General features: G+C 44.7%; 1 protein-coding gene across 2 annotated transcripts in view; it reads right to left on the bottom strand.

The window, feature by feature from the left end:
• USP48 (ubiquitin specific peptidase 48) overlaps window positions 1-16,296 on the bottom strand; it is a 170,461-nt gene extending 154,165 nt beyond the window's left edge. For both annotated transcript variants that reach the window (XM_030222113.1, XM_030222115.1), the window contains exons 1-3: window positions 16,047-16,296; window positions 5,558-5,678; window positions 2,293-2,449 (exon numbers count right to left, since the gene is read on the bottom strand). In XM_030222113.1, the coding sequence (XP_030077973.1) occupies window positions 2,293-2,449; window positions 5,558-5,678; window positions 16,047-16,180 (412 nt within the window). In that variant the 5' untranslated portion in view covers window positions 16,181-16,296. The remainder of the gene's footprint in view (window positions 1-2,292; window positions 2,450-5,557; window positions 5,679-16,046) is intronic.
• Between the last annotated feature and the right edge of the window lie 4,372 nt (window positions 16,297-20,668).

The raw sequence follows: 20,668 nt of genomic DNA, 5'->3' as shown, positions 1-20,668 counted from the left end.
GGCCTCAATGGCCACCTTGATCCAAGGCCTCCATTGCAACCCAACACACAATGGAGGCCTTGGATGCCACCTGGCCCTATCTAGGGTCACAGAAGAAAAAGAAAAAGTGATCCAAGAGTCAAAACTCGCATGTCTCCTGCAAATACCTAAGAGAACTTTGCAGACATGCAGCAGGTGAAGCCTTCTGGTACAGATCCCCATCCGCAAAAGAGGGTAGACATACCTTCCGGTTTACATGGAAAGGGGAGATTACCTCTGGAAAGAAAAAAAGGAAGTGTGGATGGACACTAAATCCTCCGAGGAGAGACAGGGGTCCCAACAAGACAGAGCCTAAAGTTCCTGGCCAATGAAACTGCTACCAGGAACACAGTCCTCAGACTGAGGTCTCTAATTGAAGCTGACCTCAGGGGCTCAAGAGGGCTCCCAAGAGGACATTCAGTACTAAATTCAAATCCAAAGAGGGAAGAGAGGAATAGACAGGAAGACGAAAGTGAATAACTCCCTTCAAAAACCAAGCAATGTCTCCATGAGTGGCTAGGCAAAGTCCCAGGATTTTACCCCAGAAACAGGAGAGGGCCACCAGCACCAACCCTAATCAAACCCCAAGGTCCTCAATAATCTAGGCCTCTCAAGGAGAAAGAAAATGCTGACTGCACCAGCTCTCAAAGGCCTTCCAAACCTGGAGCTAAGCCAGGGGGTCTTGAATAAGGTGGAAATCATTGCAGGTGAAAAACCTTTCCCTTTAATAATATAAAACAAGAAATGTTTTCAATGCCAACTCTGTCCTCATATCCTTCCCAGCCATATGTAAAATTGCACAGACGCCTTCAAAAGATGCCCTGAGAAATCTTGGCTGAAAAACAATGCATTATATTCTAAATTTATTTTGTAATACTGAAACACATTAGTAAATGTGTGGTATATCTAAACTCTTCTACATACTAGAATGATGTTCAGTATTATCCACACACTATGTTCAATACTAATATCTGTAATTTTTAATTTTTATTTATTTCAGGGAGGTGGAAGAACTGGCCACCTGGCTTCCTTGTCTCCACGCTTGAGCTTCCAAGCTCCATCAGAACCTGCCTCAATCCAACCCTGTTCACAACAGACAGGATCCTAGGTGTAAGTGCCATGTTCCTTCAACTCACTGCTGCAGGGTATCATTTTTCATAGCAAAATTCAAAGTGAGCTATAATACATTCAGCTTCTTAACAATATAAACAACATACCCTGCTTCAAAATTTCTACTTTTGTCAAGTCCTGTTTAAAAAGTGCTCTCAGCTTAGTAACCAAAATTTTGTAAGTTCCTTAAAAATTGCTGTAGGTACAAAAGTAATAAACTAGAATATGTTAAAAACCTAGATACTCATGTACAGGTTACAAAATGTATGATCAATTAAAACCAGAAGTCAAGGAGGCAATCTATATGCAAGTTTATTTACGGATCTAGCATTTCCCTTTCCTTCCCTATCCATCTATGCTGAGTCTACCATCTCCACTTCCCCCACCCTATCCTCCGAGTTCTGCATCACATCTCCCATGCTCCCACCTAGTCTTCTGGACAGCAGCTTCTCCACCCTCCCTTCACCCTGCAGCTACTGTTCCCCATACCTCTTCCAGTGCTGCAAAGTTGTTCTGTGCCAGCATGGGGTATTCTTGCACAAGAATACACTCAAGTGCACTGCCACATCCCACCCTCTTCCCAATAGGAAATGCAAAGTAGCTCTTTGGAAGAGGGTGAGCTCCGGAAGCTCCCATGATGCATTTCTCGTTGGGGAGATGGTGTGGCATAGATGCTGCTAGAATGTGGACCTGTACAAGAAGGCCCCAAACCAATGCAGAACACCCTGGAATGCCAGAGGAGATATGGGGGACAGCAGCCATGTGGGGAAGAGAAGGGGGGGGGCAATACTGGACATGGGACCCATGAAGAAATGGGAGATGCGATGCTGGAGTAAGGGGGGGGAGTGGAAAGCGAGGGGAAGAGAAGATGCTCCTCAAACGTGACCCATACATGAGACATCACATTTTCTCAGTATTTGAAGTAAAAGTTAGGAAAACTTAGGAATGTGACTTATACATGAGGGTAACCTATATGCAAGTTATCTGAGTATTTTTACAGATAAAAATCAACATGTTTTCAGAACCACTGCAGTTTTTTTTGTTTTAACTTTAAAAAAAAAAAAAATACAGGCCTAGCGCTGAGGTTTGTGTCCACATAACAAATGTATACCATAAAACAAAGAAAAAAAAAAGTCATAAAGCTACTTATTGTCCACTACCCACCTTTGTCTTCCTGGATACACTCTTCTGCTTTTTCTGCACTCCAGGCACTCTCATACAAGTAAAGTGCTTGTCTGAGTTCCATGTTAAGAAACCATACCTGCAGAAAAGTGTTCACATAGCACGTTGCCCCAAGGTTTGTCAAGCCCACAAACGTGTTCTGTAAAAGAGGGAAGAGAAAAGAGAAAAGGTCTCTGTCACAAAACGCCTAGCTACTCGCCTGGGATTACCCTGCGGCCACTTAGAGGGTCTATCCCCAGCACAGCTCCGGTCCACCTCCCACCAACTGGGTCCCAACCGCCTCCGGGAGAGTCTCCTATTCTCAAATAATCACCAGTGATTTCTAGGTTGCTGGAGCCACACTCCCAGTGGTCTCATAGACCCCAGAAAGAACTCATAGACCCAACACACAAACCACCAGGATTCTTTATCAGTCCAGACAAACAGGGCAAACAAATGATTATGTTTACTCTCATAAAAATATTGAATAGTGGACAGAAAAAGTGCAATCAGGAAAAAGTAACAAGTCTCTGAAAAATTGATCAATTATAACACTAACTAAACATTTGTTTACTTTCTAGAAAGTAACTGGGGATATCAGGACATATATAACTGTTTTACAGGGCTTCAGCAAAACACTTTCTCTCTCTGTTCTCCTGGGCTGAAACTGGAGCAAAAACCAGTACTCTCCAAATAAAAATGAGCTCCTGGGCCAATCAGAGCCCAGAACAAGAAAATTTCAAACATATACTGCCATTTGCTTCCTATTTATGTGAGAACATTCATTTTTTTCTCTGTAACAGGTTACAACAAACACCACCTGCTGGCCAAACAGAAGAAATACACTACAAGACATAATGCAAAAAAATATCCACACATTTTACAGGCTTAAAACAAACTTTCTTCACAGTCTCAGAAACCATTCATATTTCCCTTCTTTCTGCTTATAGGAAAGTACTTCCCCTTCAGTGATGATTCTCTAAACAACAAATTTATAATTTACAATTTAAAAAAGGCAGGGGAATGTTTGGGACTCGCTCCTGATTAGGCTGTCAGGGGTTGAGCTGACGTCTGTGAAACAGCAGACGTCAGAAGCATGATCTATCTATTTAAGCTTACCTCTCCCTACAGGCCATGCTTTACTGTTTGATTCCTGTCAGCTGAAGCCTGTTCCCCTTTCTCTCAGTCTGTGCTGTTGCACACTGTGTGTTTGTTGGGACTTTGTCTACTCTCCTCGTAGCTTGTGTGTTTGCTGGGTGTTCCCAGAGTGAGCTTGAATGTTTCACTCCCCCGCACCTGTTCCCTGCTTGCTGCTGTAGTGTGGTCTGTGGTAAGCTTGTCCCTTGTATCGTTCCAGTTCATTTGTTTAGTTTCCCTTTCCTCAGTGTAACCCTTTATGTGCTGGATTTAGTATTTACCTTCTGTAGTCCTGCCTCTGTCGGCAGCCTTCCTGTCCTTGTATTTGCTCCTGTTCATTTGTTGAAGTTTTCCTCTGTTTGCCTTACATTTGTCTGCCATGTTTGCCCTGCTTCCTGCTGTTTGGTGTCCCAGAAGCAGCCTTCCCTTTAGCCTGTTTTTCCCCTTTGTTTGCTGAGTCTGTCTGCTGATTTTGGTGAGCATTGCTCCTTGCCTGATCTGTGTATGTTAAAGCAACGTTCTCTGTTTGCTAACCTTGTGTGCTGTGTGGCACAGCCTTGTGCATTTCTATAAGCAGCTTCTCTTTACCCTTGTGCGCTGTGTGGCACAGCCTTGTGTATTCCTATAAGCAGCTTCTCTTTACCCTTGTGCGCTGTGTGGCACAGCCTTGTGTATTCCTATAAGCAGCTTTCCTTTACCCTTGTGTGCTGTGGGGCCAGTCTTGTGCATTCTTGCGTGTGGATTCCCTTTACCCTTGTGCGCTGTGTGGCACAGCCTTGTGTATTCCTATAGGTGGCTTCCCCTTACCTTTGTATGTTGTATGGTACAGCCTAAAGTATTCCTTTCAGTGGCTTCCTTTAACCTTGACTTCCATGTGGCACAGCCTTGTGTATTCCTATAGTAGTTTCTGGCTGTCACACCTTTCTCTGGTGTCTCTAGCTTGCGCTGTGTGCGTTGCTTGTGCTCCAGTCCCTTGGGGACCCCCTTGTTGCTCTTTCTCCCTTCCCAGTGTATGACTCTGTTCCTGTTCAGCCGTGAGGCCCGCACGCTTGGACGAGTGGGTTCCGGTTCGGCCGTGAGGCCCGCCTGAGTGGTCTATCTCCCTTTTCCTGGTGGTGCTAGTGGCTTGTCCTGTTTGTGCGGGGCTTGGTGGCTGGGGTTGTGCGTAGCACCTGTTTAATCTACCCTAGGCCTCAGCCAAGATCTTTACTAGGCCTTGGCCTGGGCTCACGAACTGATTAACACAGTCACAGATATGACCTTGCCACACTGATAACAGTTCTTAAAACCAATGGAAGTTTTCTGTGACATCGGTGGATAAATAGCCTCAGCAAAAATCAAACAGCTCAATTTTATTTTTTTTAGAGAAAAAGAAAATCAAGTCCTCGCCAGGAAGCTCAGGCCTAAGCAGCTTAGAAGCAGCTCAAAAGCTTAGCGGAGAATGGTTGGCAGAATCGGTGGTGGGAGGCAGGGCTAGTGGGTGGGAGGCAGGGCTAGTGCTGGGCAGACTTCTACGGTCTGTGCCCTGAAAATGGCAGATACAAATCAAGGTCAGGTATACACAAAAAGTAGCACATATGAGTTTATCTTGTTGGGCAGACTGGATGGACCGTGCAGGCCTTTCTCTGCCGTCATCTACTATGTTACTATGTTGAGCCACAAAAAAAGACAAAGGAAAACATTAAAAAGCTGAAAAATCTAAAAGTTTGTAGTTTGGGAAAAAAAAGGAATGCACCTGTACTACTCACAGCACAAAGCCAAAAGGCAGGGAAGGCTGCCAAAGAAAAAAGCCACACTGAAGAGAGTACATTGACAACAGTCCTCTCTGCTCCATGGAAAGAAAACAACTCAATGCATAAATACATTTATTTAACATGAAGAACAAAAACATCTCAGGTGAGTATCAGGCACACTTATCAAAACTGATTACCAATTACAAAATAATGAACAAGCCAAAGCACCGTTCAATTTACTCAAAGCAAGCCATTAATGTGTGTTATATTCTGTATAATATTATGTTTTATTCTTTGTTTGTAAGCCACAATGAACTTGAGTCTATTTTAGGCTAATATGGTATATAAATGTCATGAATAAATAAATATGAAAATGAAGGCTTGTTAAGAAACCTTACCTTTTTCCTCCTTTCAAAGTTTGGATCATCAATGTTGTGGAAGCTATTTTCATCTATTTCTCCTAACCAAACATGCTCACCAATGCCAACTAAGCAATTTGGGTTCCCTTTGCAGTTTCTTCTACAAAATTTAAAAAAAAAAAAAACAGTGTAAGCAAATTGTTTTAAATAGCCAGTATCCTATTATCCTGCTCTTTTGTTACTGCAGTCTAGTGTATATTACCATCATCACAGTACATGTAGAAGGCATATGTGAAAAAAACACACACCAGATACCAAATGTGGTCAACTTGATTTATATGCATAACTCTTAATACCTATACATTTCTAACAGATTGCAAAGTATTCTGTTTGGCAGGGGAAACAGAAAATCTTTTTGCTTGGGAAGGCCAAAACAAACCAAATCTCTGTCCCTACCTACTCATCTCCATGAGGCTAATGCTATGTAGGACAAAAGTTTGGTAGGGCCATAGCCCCTCTGGTCCACTCTGTTCGGATATACAATCCGATGGACAAGAAATATAGCTAAGTTACTTACCTGCAGCAGGTGTTCAAGGACTGCAGGCATATATCCTCACATGTGGGTGACATCATCCACGGAGCTCAGTGCGGACACTGCCATAGTGCATTGCAACTTTAAAACTTTGAGGCCCCCACCCGACACTCGAGTGCAGGACCTGCACTACAGTACTAAAGCTAGGACAACAACTCCAAGGGGAAGTGGAAGGAAATGTGAGAATATTATGCCTGCTATCCTCAGAGAACATATGCTACACTTTAAATAACTTAGCCTTCTCCAAGGACAAGCAGGCATATTATTCTCACATGTGGGACTCACTATCAAGCTCACAATATAAATTAATCTTGGCAACTAAGCAGACAGTGAGCCTGGTGGAAAAAAAAGGAGAGGATGGCAGAGTTGACAAGTAGTAAAATGATTCTGAAGGACTACTTGTCCAAACTGACCACCCCGACTAAAATGTTGCTCTAGATAGTTGTAAACAGTGAAGGTGTAGACAGAAGACCACATAATCGCCCTGCAAAAGCAGAAATTAGGTCTTACCTGATAATTTGTTTCCTTTAGTCCCTCCGGACCAGCCCAGACTGTGACTGATGGGTTGTGCGCACCTTCCAGCAGGTGGAGACTTTGAACTCTGACTCTATATAGAGTGAGCCCTTGATAGGTAGAGAAAGATCCCGTATATCGTAAGAAAGCAGCAGAAAAAGAAGAATCCCACCTTCTGTGGATCTGTGAACCTGAGCAGCCACCAGCACCAGACTAACACAGAGCAGGTGCCTCATGCATCATAGGTACTAAGAATACTGCACATTTGAAAACAACAACAAATTAACAGCAAACGGACAACACAGCTCTCCTTGACAAACACTAAGTAACTCTAACTTGCAGGGCAAGAATCAACAGACAGAATAATCCAAGGGAGAGCTCTGGGCTGGTCTGGAAGGACTAAAGAAAAGCAAATTAACAGGCAACACCTAATTTCTCCTTCCTTAGCGTCCCTCCGGACTGGCCCAGACTGTGACTGATGGGAAGTAATAAAGCAGTAAATTCATGGGTGGGACCCCAGCAAACCAGCTGCAAGAACATGCGCCCCAAATAGCATCCTGACAACTCTGTACATCCAATCTGTAATGCTTTGAAAAAGAATGCAAAGAGGACCAAGTGGCTGCCTTACAGATCTCCAAAGGCGGAACTGGTCTGCTGGCCAAGAGGTAAGCGGAAGCTATCATCTCTACAATCCACCTAGAAAGAGTGGGCTTAGAAACTGCTAACCCCCTCCGAGCTCACCCGATCAGAACAAGTGATTTGTCTGACGAAATTCCTCTGTAACTTTCAAATAATGCTTCAGAACCCTCTTGGTATCAAGACACTTCAAACGACATTGCTCCTCCGACACGGAAGAAGAGACAAGGACAGGCAGAATCACGGACTGAGACACATGAAAGCATGACAAGACCTTGGGGAGAACGGAAGTGACTAGCCGCAACACTACCGGTCATCATCAATCCGAAAACAGCGAATGACAAGATACAGCCTGCAACTCCGACACTCTCCTAGCCAATGCAATGGCCACAAGGAATACCACCTTGACAGTAAGTCCTTCAACGTACAGGATGCCAAAGGCTCAAGGGAGACTTCAAAAGAGCTGAGAGAATCAGATTAATGTCCCATAAAGGAAAAATCATCAGCGAGGGAGGCTGCATGAGACCTGCTCCACGTAAAAACCTAACAACCTAGAACAACTCATCATTTATAGTGAGTTATTTTAATTAGGATAACAAGCAATGAGTGCTCTTACAGAGTTTTAAAAACATTTCATTACCATCTAAGAAGGAAACACTAAATAAATCACGCAATATATCTTTAGCAAGTTTTACATTATTGAAAAACTCAAAAATACTAAGATGGAGTCAGCAATCCAGCAGCGAGAGGGGTGCTATCCAGTCTTTTGCATTGAGTGTCACATGTATGATTATCTCCCAGTTGGTGAGTGGTAATATGTGTGTGCCCGATGCAACGAGCTCCTAGCTCTCAGAGAACGGGTCCGTTCTCTTGAGGCCAGAGTAGCAGACTTGGTGGAGCAGAGGGAGACAGAGAAGTACATAGAGGAGACCTACAGGGACGATGTAGAGAAGTCCCACCTCCAATCTGGTAGCCCCTGTGCTACCTTGGAGGAGGGAGGTCTCCTAGAAGGAGAGCATCACCCTGGTGAAGTAGGAAGTACTCCTGTAGCCAGGACCTGCCCACAGGGGATATACTATCCTCTCGCACAGAGGATACGTCTCCAAGTTCAGGAGGGAAGGGTTAGGACAGCTGTTGTAGTTGGTGATTCAATCATTAGGCATATAGATAGCTGGGTGGCTGGTGGACATGTGGATTGCCTGGTGACTTGCCTACCTAGTGCGAAGGTGGCAGACCTCGTGCGTCACCTACATAGGATTTTACATAGTGCTGGGGAGGAGCCGGCTGTCTTGGTACATGACATAGGAAAGTGTGGGAGAGAGGTTATGGAAGCCAAATTTAGGCTCTTAGGTAGAAAGCTCAAATCCAGAACCTCTAGGGTAGCATTTTCTGAAGTGCTATCCGTTCCACACGCAGGGCCCAAGAGACGGGCAGAGCTCCGGAGTCTCAACGCATGGATGAGAGGATGGTGCATGGAGGAGGGTTCCTATTCCGAAAGGATGGGTTCCACCTTAACCAGGGTGGGACCAGATGCTAGCTGCATTTAAAAAGGAGATAGAGAAGCTTTTAAACTAGAAACTGGGGGAAGGCAGTCGCTCAAAAGCACATGGTTTGGAATATGGTATCTTTCAAATATATCACCAAAACAGGGAAGATAGGCACTGGGGTAAGAAGAGGACATCAAATTAATTGCAGACAATTCAAATTAGTCAGTACTGATTGCAGAGCTGCATTTGGAATCAACTATTTGAGAATTGCCAGGAAATGTCCTTACATTTCCTCAGTCTTATTAGGCAGCAATGCGAATACTGCTGGAATGACGTTATCATTTGCAAGCCCATGAATTAAGTTTTTGAATAGTGGGGGTGCAGTTTTAAAAGTTCCATCACCATACCAATGTTGCAATTGAGAAAGTAAATGCATGTTTCGATTAGTACTGAATATTAAAATTCTATTTTCATCAGCACCACTGTCATTTTTAAAAACTCTTCTCCATTGTCTAGCATAATAACCTCTCTTGGAATCTGCAGTTCTTGTCGAGATTGTGGATTCGGAAGTGGCACACAACGTAAAGTACGTTTTATGCCGGTAGCTTAACAGCAACAGCCGAAGAAACAACCATGGTTACATGTGCGACAATCTGATGACCTGAATCCCGAGTGGACAAAGCTTTTTCTTTAGCTCCTTATATGACCCTGGCTGCTTCAACGTGGGCAACATCAGCCATGTGATTATGTTCACATATTCTTGCAATGTTGCTATGTTCATCTGTATGTAAGCATGCCCTACAACTTGACGTTCTTGTCACACGTTCAACAGATCTTATTGCTGCATTTTTCATTAAAAAATGTATAAACCATTGTCTATAAGCTTAGGTTTTCCTTTCTCACTATTTATGTATTCCAATGCCACTCAAACGTCTTTTCTGACTTACAACTTTTAATTATGCTGGTAACAGAACGCACAAAAATTTTATAGTAACACTAAAGAATTTCACTTTAATCTTTTTATGCTAATTAATGCCCTGTTTTTGCAACCAGAAGATCAAAAGTTCTGTGGATCAAGTGTTTGTTGCTTATGGGTAGCCTATCTAAAGCGTTTCACTTTAATCCTTTTCTGCTACTTTAATGCCCTGTTTTCATCTATCTTGTTGTATGCATATGTGTTATCTTGATGTCCTGTATCATGCCAAGAAAATCACGGTGGGGTGGGGGGAGAGGGAGTCCATCATTGTGTGAGCACCAGGAGTCAACTCTGACTTAAGGGCAAATCTGGCTCTGGAATTAATATTTTAACAGTAACTGCATAAATAACAACAAAAAAAGATGACACTTGGCAAGCAAGTCTCAGAAAAAAATATAGTAATTAAAGAGAAAAAAAAAATCATACCATAAAAGTAGTAACTGCAATTCTTTAATTTGTTTTATTTGTAAGCATTTAAGTTAAATCTTTTTTTTTAAGAATTCAATAAATATTCAAGTAAACAACACGTCTCATTTCTTAACTTGCTAAACAATTCCAACTCCTAACATCTCCTTCCCAACCCTATCTAATTAACCCCCATAGCATTTTAAATGTACAAGCACTATAAATGCATAGAAGAATGGAGTACATAAGGAAAAACATACCAATAAACACAGGTAATACTCTCAACTACTTAAACTTCCCATTAGTCCACAAAAGAAGGGGTGGTCAACAAAATTAAGACATATTTATCATCAAAGTTACAGGAAACAAGAGAAAACACACCTACAGGGACAAATTCTCAATTAACATGACTTCATTCTACACCCCACTAACATCTCCGTTATCTCCCTCCCCCAACCTACATGTGCCTTCTCACAACCCAGCTAAACATACATGTGCACATTATGGGGTCATATATGTACTTTTACTTGGACTAATACTAGGGGAATTCTGCACAAAGCAGAATTTGCGCAGAATTCCCTCTCCCTGAAGAATTTGAGTAGCACACAGAATTTGGCCAGCTGCTGAGGTAAAAGAACCAAAGCAGCCAGACGCCTCACCAGTTCATTTTTCTGCTTTCCCCAATTTCCCTTCTCTGCAGCATCTTTTTAATGCAGAAACAGCTCAGATTCAGGCACAGAATGGCTCAGTTTGTTTGCACCTTACAGTGCTTAGTCTTCCGCTATACTCATGAGAATAAAATTAAAACTCAGCTGGAGAATACAAGGACCACGTGGATGTAACGCAGTGAGAGCCCTGCAGTGCCTGAATCCAAGCCCTTCCGGAAACAGGAAATGAGGGCAGGACCAGAGGCAGAGCTGAGACACATGCGAAGGCAGTGTGAAGCGCCACTCGCCTTCACTGTGGATGCTGCACCCCAAGGTAAGAATTTTTAAAATACAGCCAGCACTTAAGAAAGCGAGGGGCTGCCGGAGCACAGGTCATGCTTGGAGGGCAGAGAGAGGGAGGGAGGCGCGGGGGCGTGGGAAGTCAGAGGAGAGGGGGGTCGTGGACCTCAGAGGGAGGGAGCGTCCTGCAAGTCAGAGGGGAGGGGGTCCTGGAAGGGGAGGGGGGGTCAGAGGCCAGGGGAGAATGCACAGTTGATGCACATGTAGGGGGGGAGGGCAAGGGACAGAGGAGAATTGCTGCACCATGATGGATGGAGGGGGCAGGGGAGAGATGCTGCACATGGATAGATGAAGGGGGCAGGGCACAGAGGACATTTGCTGCATATGGATGAATGCAGGGGAGAGAGTGTAATTGGTGCACACGGGACACACAGTACACTCCACATTCATTCATTCATTCATATTCTCTCTCTCTCTCTCACACACACACTCTCTCCTAACAGTTCCCTTAAAAACATAATTGCCATTAGAGGACAACCTTGCTAGCGCCCGTTTCATTTCTTTCAGAAAAGGGCCTTTTTTTTACTTATATATATATATATATACACATATACAAACAGTGCACTCCATTTAAGTGCACGTCGGATAAGCGCATGCTCTGTTTAACTGCATGCCGTACTTCGGTCCCGTTTTTGGCACCATCAATTTCTATGGGGACAAACTTCGGTTTAGCGCACCACTGATAAGTGCAAGATTCGCTTATATGCATGGTTTAAGACAGCTCCTCTGCAGGAAAGACTCTGCATAAGCGTGCGCACAGAATATGGAAGTCGATTGGCACGTGACAACCAACGAGATTTCAAATTTACCGCCCCTTTAACTGCCACAGGCAGAATAAGCGAAAGAAAGTTGTTAAAAGTGTACACTGGGGTCGTCGTCGCCGCCGCACAACTGTAAGACTTTAACACTGGCTGAACGAATAGAAGTTCTTAAAAAATTAGAAAACAAAGTCAAGCATCTATTGTTAAAGAATATGGTGTCAATCCCAGTCAAATTTCACATGTCTTGAAGCAGAAAGACCAGCTTCTGGAAGACTGGCAAAACAATACAAATCCACAATGGAAACGAAAACGGGTGGGAAAAGCTGAGGAGGTAGAAGATGCTCTTCTCTGGTGGTTTTCTTGAGTCAGGAGCAGACAGTGGTCCACTGCTTATGGAGAAAGCTAACCAGCTAGCTGAAAGTCTTGGACTAACTGAAATCAAAGCCACTGTTCAAGAAACAGCATGGTGAGAAACAAGATGCTGATGACTTTGGTGCTCAAAATTGGGTTGTTTCAGTTCTTCCTACCATCTTGAACGAGTTTGCCCCTCATGACATTTTCAATGCTGACGAAAACGGTCTCTACTGGCGAGCGATTCCTGATGGAACACTTGCATTCAAACATGCCGAAACTACTGGAGGTAAAACGTCAAAGGACCAACTGACGATCCTCCTTTGCTGAATTATGGATGGGAGCGAGAATTTGGAACCACTCGTCATTGGAAAGAGCAAACAGCCCCGTTGCTTCAAGAAAGTTAAGCGGCTTCCTGTGTCATAGGAGGCTAACGCAAATTCATGGATGACAGGGGAAATTTGGAAGCAATGGCTAAAGAAGTTAGACACTAAAATGCGGGCACAAAAGCATCAGATTTTGTTGCTTTGTGATAATTGTGCTGCACACAGGGATGATGTCAGGCTGTCTAACGTCAAGGTGGTCTTCCTGCCACTAAACACTACCTCTCTGATCCAACCTACAGATCAGGGCATAATAGCCAATTACAAAAAACATTATCGGGCTCTTGTGCTACATAGTCTGATGAGTGTTATGGATGACCAGACTGGCGAGGATAAACGTGCTGTTGAACTGGTTCGTAATCTATCACTGTTGGATTCCCTACATTTGCAGAAAGATCATGTTACACAGTCAACCATTGTGAACTGCTACAAGCGGGCAAGCTTCATTAAGGATGTGGAGAGGGACGAAACAGATGCAGCTGTTGCAAACGTGTCAGATGAACAGGTTATTGACATCCCAGCTACATAGCTGTTGATTACGGTCTACAAACAGCTGACGACAGCACTGATGTCAAGATATGCGCCTACACGCAGGCAACAACGGCCGATGATGAAACAGATGATGAAATGAGCAGCGAGACACATGCTGACGAAATTCAACAACATCCTGTCACTTTTGCAAGAGCGTGGACTATCTCAACACCGTGCGGGCCTATCTGGAGACCACCGGATGTCAGTGCTATGACAGTTTTTACCGTCTGGCAGACGTGGTCTATGGAACTCACAGACCCAATAGTGTACAGAGGACTATAACTGATTACTTCAAGGTAGCCTAACGTCAGTTCATGGAGACTATATACTGTACGTATAATAAACAGTACTGTACATACGTTTATCAAATGTCAAGCTTCTTTGGGTCACAACGGTTAAGTGCACGCTCCGGTTAACTGCATGCATTTCTTTGGTCCCAGACCCTTGCACTTAAGCGGACTGCACTGTATGTATGTATATATGTATGTGTGTATATATGTGTGTATATGTATATATATATATATATATATATATATATATATATATATACACACTAGTAAAAAAGGCCCGTTTCTGCCGCTGATGAAACGGGCCCTAGCCGGCACCGGACTCCCTTCCCCTCCCCTTACGCTTGTCTCCCTGGTGGTCTAGAGGTACCTGTTCTGTCGTGGCAGGAAAGAAAGAGCCCCCTCTTTCCTGCCCGTAGCGGTGCTGCTAGCTTCCTTGCTGCATCGTGTGGGAGTCCGGCTCTCGGCGTTTCAAAATGGCCACCGAGAGTTGAAGTCTCGTGAGGCAGCTTCAACTCTCAGCGGCCATTTTGATTCGCCGAGAGCCGGACTCAAGACACGATGCAGCCGGGCAGCTAGCAGCAGTGCTCTGGGCAGGAAAGCGGGGGTTCCTTCGTTCCTGCCCGAGTGAACAGATACCGCTAGACCACCAGGGATAGTGGCGTAAGGGGATGGGCGGTGACAGGGGGAAGGGAAGGTGATGAGGGGAAGAGTGTGGTGCCGGGGGCGGGCTGGTACCTTGAAAGGGGCGGGGCAATGTGTTGAAAGGGGCCGGGGTGATGGGCACGTCGGAGTTTGCGGCTGGGATTTGTTGGAAGGGGAGGAGTATGGATCCCCGTGCGTTGATTTGCCTGTTTTCGTGTTCCGCCCTCGACGTCATCACTTGTGACGCGAGGGCGGGGCATGCCGACATGGTGAGTGTTGTGGCTTCACCACCATAAACTTACGAACCAGTGTGTGAGTGCCTGCAGTGACGTCAGTGTCCTCTGAACGTTGAGGGTGCGTTTTATTATAGTAGATTATATATATATATATATATATATACACACACACACACATACATACACCCACCCGCCCATACATACACACAAAACAGGGGCGGACCAAGGCATGGATAAGATGATGCCCCGGCGGCAACATCTCCCCCACCCCCCGGGAGTCCAAGATCGAGCCACATTCTCTCTGCCAGCCCCCCCCCCCCCCCCCCCCCCCCCCCCCAAAGTCTGGCATCTTTCCTCCTTCCTTCCTCAACCCCCCTCCCTTAGTCTAATTTTTTTTGGCTCATTTTCAAAAGTTGGCAGAGGCAGCAATCCTCATAAACTGTCTTGCCAGACGCATCAGCATCTCCTCTGTACTGCGGCCCACCTCCAAGGAAACAGGAAGTTACATTGAAAGGTGGCACGCAGTACAGAAGAGACACTGGTGTCAGCAACAGGGCAGCATATGGGGATTGCTGCCGCCAATGACTTTTGAAAAACAAATTATGAAGGTAGGGAGGGGAGTTGAGGAAGGAAGGGGGGGGAAGATGCCACTCCATCAAGAGTGCCACCTGAGGCCTCTCTTTAGTTGGCCTGATAGGGCTGCCACTGACATATGTATATATCCAGCATTGTCATTACTAGGTGGAAAGGGGATAGGATTTGATACACTACCTTTCTGTGGTTACAGTGAAAGCGGTTTACATATTATATACAGGTCTGGGCACTGCTCCCTCTAAGCTAAGCAGGAGCAACCTTACCTACAGTTCTGCTAGCAAGGCTGCTCTCACCATCACATTTTCAATAATGAAGTGCAGGCAAGCTGTGGAGGACACAAGAACTGCCTGTCCCAAGCAGGGGCGCAGACAGACCTTGGCGGGAGGGGGGTCCAGAGCCCGAGGTGTGGAGGGCACATTTTAGCCCGCCGACCCTCCCCCGCCGCCAGGTACCTGGCAGGGGTCCCTAACCCAAGCCAGCTGAAGTCTTCTTCAACGCCAGTCTCTGGCGCATTGGCTGATCTGTTTCTGTCAGTCCCGACTCCTGACGTCCTGTACATAAGTAATGCCATACTGGGAAAAGACCAAGGGTCCACTGAGCCCAGCATCCTGTCCACGACAGCGGCCAATCCAGGCCAAGGGCGCCTGCATGCACATCCTGCACAGGAGTTAAAGAAACAATCAGCCAACGCACCGGAGACCGGCACTGAGGAAGACATCGGCTAGCAGGGGTTGGGGACCCCGCCAGCAAAGGTATCTGGTGGCGGCAGGGTTGAAAGTGGTGGGGGAGGGGCGGCGGGGGGGAAGAGTCGAAAGTAGAGGATGCCAGGGCTAAATCTGTGGGGGCCCCTGTTCCCAAGTGTTGAAGCATCACCCCCACTGGCAGCAACGAGGAGGGCTCCCATCAGCTTAGAGGAACATCGTACCTGAGGAAGAATCACGAGGTGCTGCAGTGGGAATTGAACCCAGCCCCCCCCCCCCTCCCTGGTTCTCTGAATGCCCAAAGCATCCATGTCAACTTTTATTCATTCAATTGCATTCTTGAAAAAGCGAATAGGCGGCACTCTGGGGTTTGTTTGTTTTTTTGTCTCTGCCTAGGGCTTTGTATGGGCTGCGCGCGGTTACCTGCAGATGCCCCGGACACAGGGCTCCAGGCAGATCCTGTAGGCCATCTCGATGTGCTCCTGCTCCACATCCTCAGGCTTGACGGTCTCCGTCCAACGCCAGGCCGCCTTCTCCAGCTGCAGCCGCGGAGCCATCTTCCGGTACCGCCGCCCCGAGAGCCTAACGCCAGGCCGGGGCCGAGGCCTAACGCGACACCTGCTGAAAAGCGGCGGCACGGAACAGGCTACAAAACGCTTTTGCGCGCGCTATTTGCCTAAACACAAACTTTTATTCTTCAGTGCGCCACATAATAAAGCCACTCGGATTATCCCTTCCCCCCACCCCCGGGGGTTTTATTTTTCCGCCGTTCTTCAGGTGATGATGACCCAGAAGAAGCGGTCGCGCGCGCCAGTCCCCACTTCAACAGAAGGCCACAAAGACCGCGCGAGGCAACTATTGAACTCCAAAGGGGCGCGAGGCAACTACTGAACACTCCAAAGGGGCGCGAGACACACACGCGCCACGGTTGAACTTTTTTTTTTTTTTTTTCTTCACTCCCCCCCCTGCTAAACGTAAGAAGAGAAAAAACGTTGCAAACGCGTAACGCAAGGCGCAGGCGCGCGACGGCTCCTCCGTCGCAACCTGTCAAGGAAAAGTTAGATTGACAACAGGAGACAGCATGAGCCTATCGAACCCGTTCGGTGTGCTGAAGCCAGTAGGTGGAGCTTGCCGCCATTTTACCTCACTCAAAACAATTGCAAAATATTATTACAAATATAACGGACTGCGTATGCGTGGTCCAGCTGTAAAAAAAAAAGTCAAAAGCTGTTCCAATTGGATAGGCAGTGCCTTCAAAGGTGGAGGATATGGTTGGGGTTTTTTTTTTTTGTTTATTTGACAGCTTTTCTATTTATTTGAAAGCTTCACATATCTACATATACATCATCAAATTACAATTTTACATCTCTAAAACAGCTTAAAACATTCTTGTAGTTGGAAGAAAATGCATTAATAAACTCTGTATTTTTGTGCATATTTTTCTACACTGTTCTATAGAATACAGTAATACATGGCCAAACTTAAGTGAGGATATCCTGTTTCTTCATAAGTTCATCTTAACTGTCGTTGTAATCTGCCTTGGGAAGCCTGGTGTTATAATGATTTATTTGTAACATTTGTATCCCACATTTTCCCACCCATTAGCAGGCTCAAATACCGTAAAGGCGATCGCCAAGTCCGGTAGATGTTAAACAAATACAGTTTAAAATAAGGGTCAGGTAAGATTAGAGTAAACAGGTAAAAAAAGGGACAAGGAAATAAAGGAATATATAATGTCCAATGCGTTGTAAGGTATTGATGCATGGCAGAGTTGAGGCATTTAAGTAGGGCCAGTAGGATAGGCCTTGCAAAACAGATAGGTCTTTAATGATCGCCTGAAGTTTTGATGGAATATATTGTAATGGAAGTAAAATTCAAGTCTATTTTCATTGGGGCACATGGAATCACATCTTCACCTCATCTGTTTTGTAGTTTACATTTTAGATACACAAATTAATTGTTCTATTATGAGAATGTTTCAGGGACAAATCAAAATAAGAAAAATAAATATTTTGTTTCATGCAGATCTCTTTTGTTTAAACATAACTAAATGGGCTATAAGCCCCTAATGCAGTCCAAAAGTTATATAATTCTTACAAGAAAGCCAGTTAATCATTTAACTTATTAGTGGAACATAATGACAAAGACATGGTATGGTCCATTTTCAGTATGGTAATACTACAGCCCAGATGTTATTTTGAGTTAGTCTTCCCTGGACCAAACTTGCTTTCCTTGTGCCATCACCATCCAACTGCCAAAAGGTGGAAGATAAAGGATTTATTTATTTTTTTAAATATTTATATATCCCACATTATCCCAAGCAAACAGGTTCAATGTGGCTTACATTTGAAAATACAGCGAGACAGAATAATAGAATTCAGTAACATCATGGGAGCAAGTAACATATCATAGTACCATAGTAAATGACGGCAGATAAAGACCTGAACAGTCCATCCAGTCTGCCCAACAAGATAAACTCATTTTACATGGTATGTGATACTTTATACCTGAGTTTGATTTGTCCTTCCCATTCTCAGGGCACAGACCATAGAAGTCTGCCCAGCACTGTTCTTGTACTAAGTTCTGAAGCTAACATCGAAGCCCCTTAAAATTTACACTCCAGCCCATCCCTATCTAATCAGTCACGATCAGGGCGTAGACCATAGAAGTCTGCCCAGCTCCTGTTTTGTTTCTAATTACCGGCATCGCCACCTAATCTCCACTAAGATTCCATGGAACCATTCCTTCTAAACAGGATTCGTGTTTATCCCACGCATGTTTGAATTCCATTACCGTTTTCATCTCCACCACCTGAAATGTCTGAAACATTTAAGGGTCTGTTTACTGAGCCGCACTAGTGGTTTCTGCATGGCATTGCCGACACAGCCCATTCAAACTGAATGGGCTGTGTCAGAACTAGTACACATAACATAACATACATAGTAGATGACGGCAGAAAAAGACCTGCACAGTCCATCCAGTCTGCCCAACAAGACAACTCATATGTGCTACTTTTTGTGTATACCCTACTTTGATTTGTACCTGTGCTCGTCAGGGCACAGACCGTATAAGTCTGCCCAGCACTATCCCCGCCTCCAAACCACCAGCCCCGCCTCCCAATACACGAACAGCTGTGCTAGCAGCATAGTAAACCCCAGCATTAAAGTTGAGATTAATACATATACCCAACTGGGCATTTAAAAGTCCTGTCCTTTAATGTTGCCGCATGTTCCCTCCCCCTTTTTTCTCATCCTCCCCCTTCCCTTTCCTACCTTCCCCCCTTTTTTTATACATATATTTACAAAATATTTTTAAATATATTTTTTTAATCCTTTCACTTTGTACATCCAATTCCCCTTTACTTAATGTTCCCTTTTTTTATCCCCCCCCTTTTTTTTTAAGTTCCTCCCCTTTTTTGGACAGATATCTTTTCAGACATATGTCTTTTCTTCACCTTTTTAACATTATCCATCATGCATATTACAATGTCAATCCATTTTTAATAGCCACACACCTTTTTGTGCATATATTCTTTATTTATTTATTTATTTATTTGTAGCATTTGTATCCCACATTTTCCCACCTGTATGCAGGCTCAATGTGGCTTACATTGTTCCATAATGGTGATCACCAATTCCAGAAAAGAGAAATACATTTTTTAAAGGGGTTAGACGGTTTCCTAAAGGACAAGTCCATAAACCACTACTAAATGGACTTGGGAAAAATCCACAATTCAAGGAATAATATGTATAGAATGTTTGTACGTTTGGGAAGCTTGCCAGGTGCCCTTGGCCTGGATTGGCCGCTGTCGTGGACAGGATGCTGGGCTCGATGGACCCTTGGTCTTTTCCCAGTGTGGCATTACTTATGTACTTATGTACTTATTTAAGCCAATGAAAATGTGGCCTAAATCCCTGTGCGTAGATTTACGCGTACTGGGCCATATTCTATAACTGCGTGTGTAAATTTTGGAACACCCACAAAATGCCCATTTCCCCGCCCATAGCCACGCCCCTTTGAACTGCACGTTAGAATTTAGGCGCAGTTCATTACAGAATACGCTTAGCAAATTGTGCGCATAAATTCTAATTATTGCCAATTAGTTCTCATTATTGGTTGTTAAGTGCTGTTCTCAACGCTGATTAGCTTGTTAAGTCAATTAAGTTACATGCGTTGTTATAGAATTCGCCTAGATTTCGACACAGATCTCTAGGCACCAAGGGCATAGCTAGACACCCAATTTTGGGTGGGCCTGGGCCCAAGATGGGTGGGCAGAAGAATCTACAGGTGATTTGGTCTCTCCTCTCACCTGCATGCTATATGGTCTCTCAAAACCTTCTCTCTCCTGCATATCTTTTAAATAGCAGATTTTCACCGGCAGTGATAGAAGTGTATAAAATAATGAGTGGAATGGATCGGGTGGATGTGAAGCGACTGTTCACGCTATCCAAAAATACTAGGACTAGAGGGCATGAGTTGAAGCTACAGTGTGGTAAATTTAAAACGAATCGGAGAAAATTTTTCTTCACCCAACGTGTAATTAGACTCTGGAATTCGTTGCCGGAGAACATGGTACGGGCGGTTAGCTTGACGGAGTTTAAAAAGGGGTTAGATAGATTCCTAAAGGACAAGTCCATAGACCGCTATTAAATGGACTTGGAAAAATTCCGCATTTTTAGGTATAACTTGTCTGGAATGTTTTTACGTTTGGGGAGCGTGCCAGGTGCCCTTGACCTGGATTGGCCACTGTCGGTGACAGGATGCTGGGCTAGATGGACCTTTGGTCTTTCCCAGTATGGCACTACTTATGTACTTATGTACTTATGTAACTAATACACTCATGTTGGCTCCACAGCCTTCCACTGACACAACTTCCTGTTTCCGCATAGGCAGGAATACATCAGAGGGAAGGCTGTGGGGCTGGTGTGAGTAGTATGTATCAGCTGCTGCTCACTGCAGGCAAAGATCTGCTATTTACAAGGTATGCAGGAGGGACAGTTGTTGGGAGTTTTCAACTGGTGGGACTTGGGAATCCCTGCAAGCCA

The sequence above is a fragment of the Microcaecilia unicolor genome, chromosome 13 (genome assembly GCF_901765095.1).
Source record: "Microcaecilia unicolor chromosome 13, aMicUni1.1, whole genome shotgun sequence".
In the NCBI taxonomy this organism is placed as follows: domain Eukaryota; kingdom Metazoa; phylum Chordata; class Amphibia; order Gymnophiona; family Siphonopidae; genus Microcaecilia; species Microcaecilia unicolor.
This window is presented reverse-complemented; position numbering and strand designations above follow the sequence as displayed.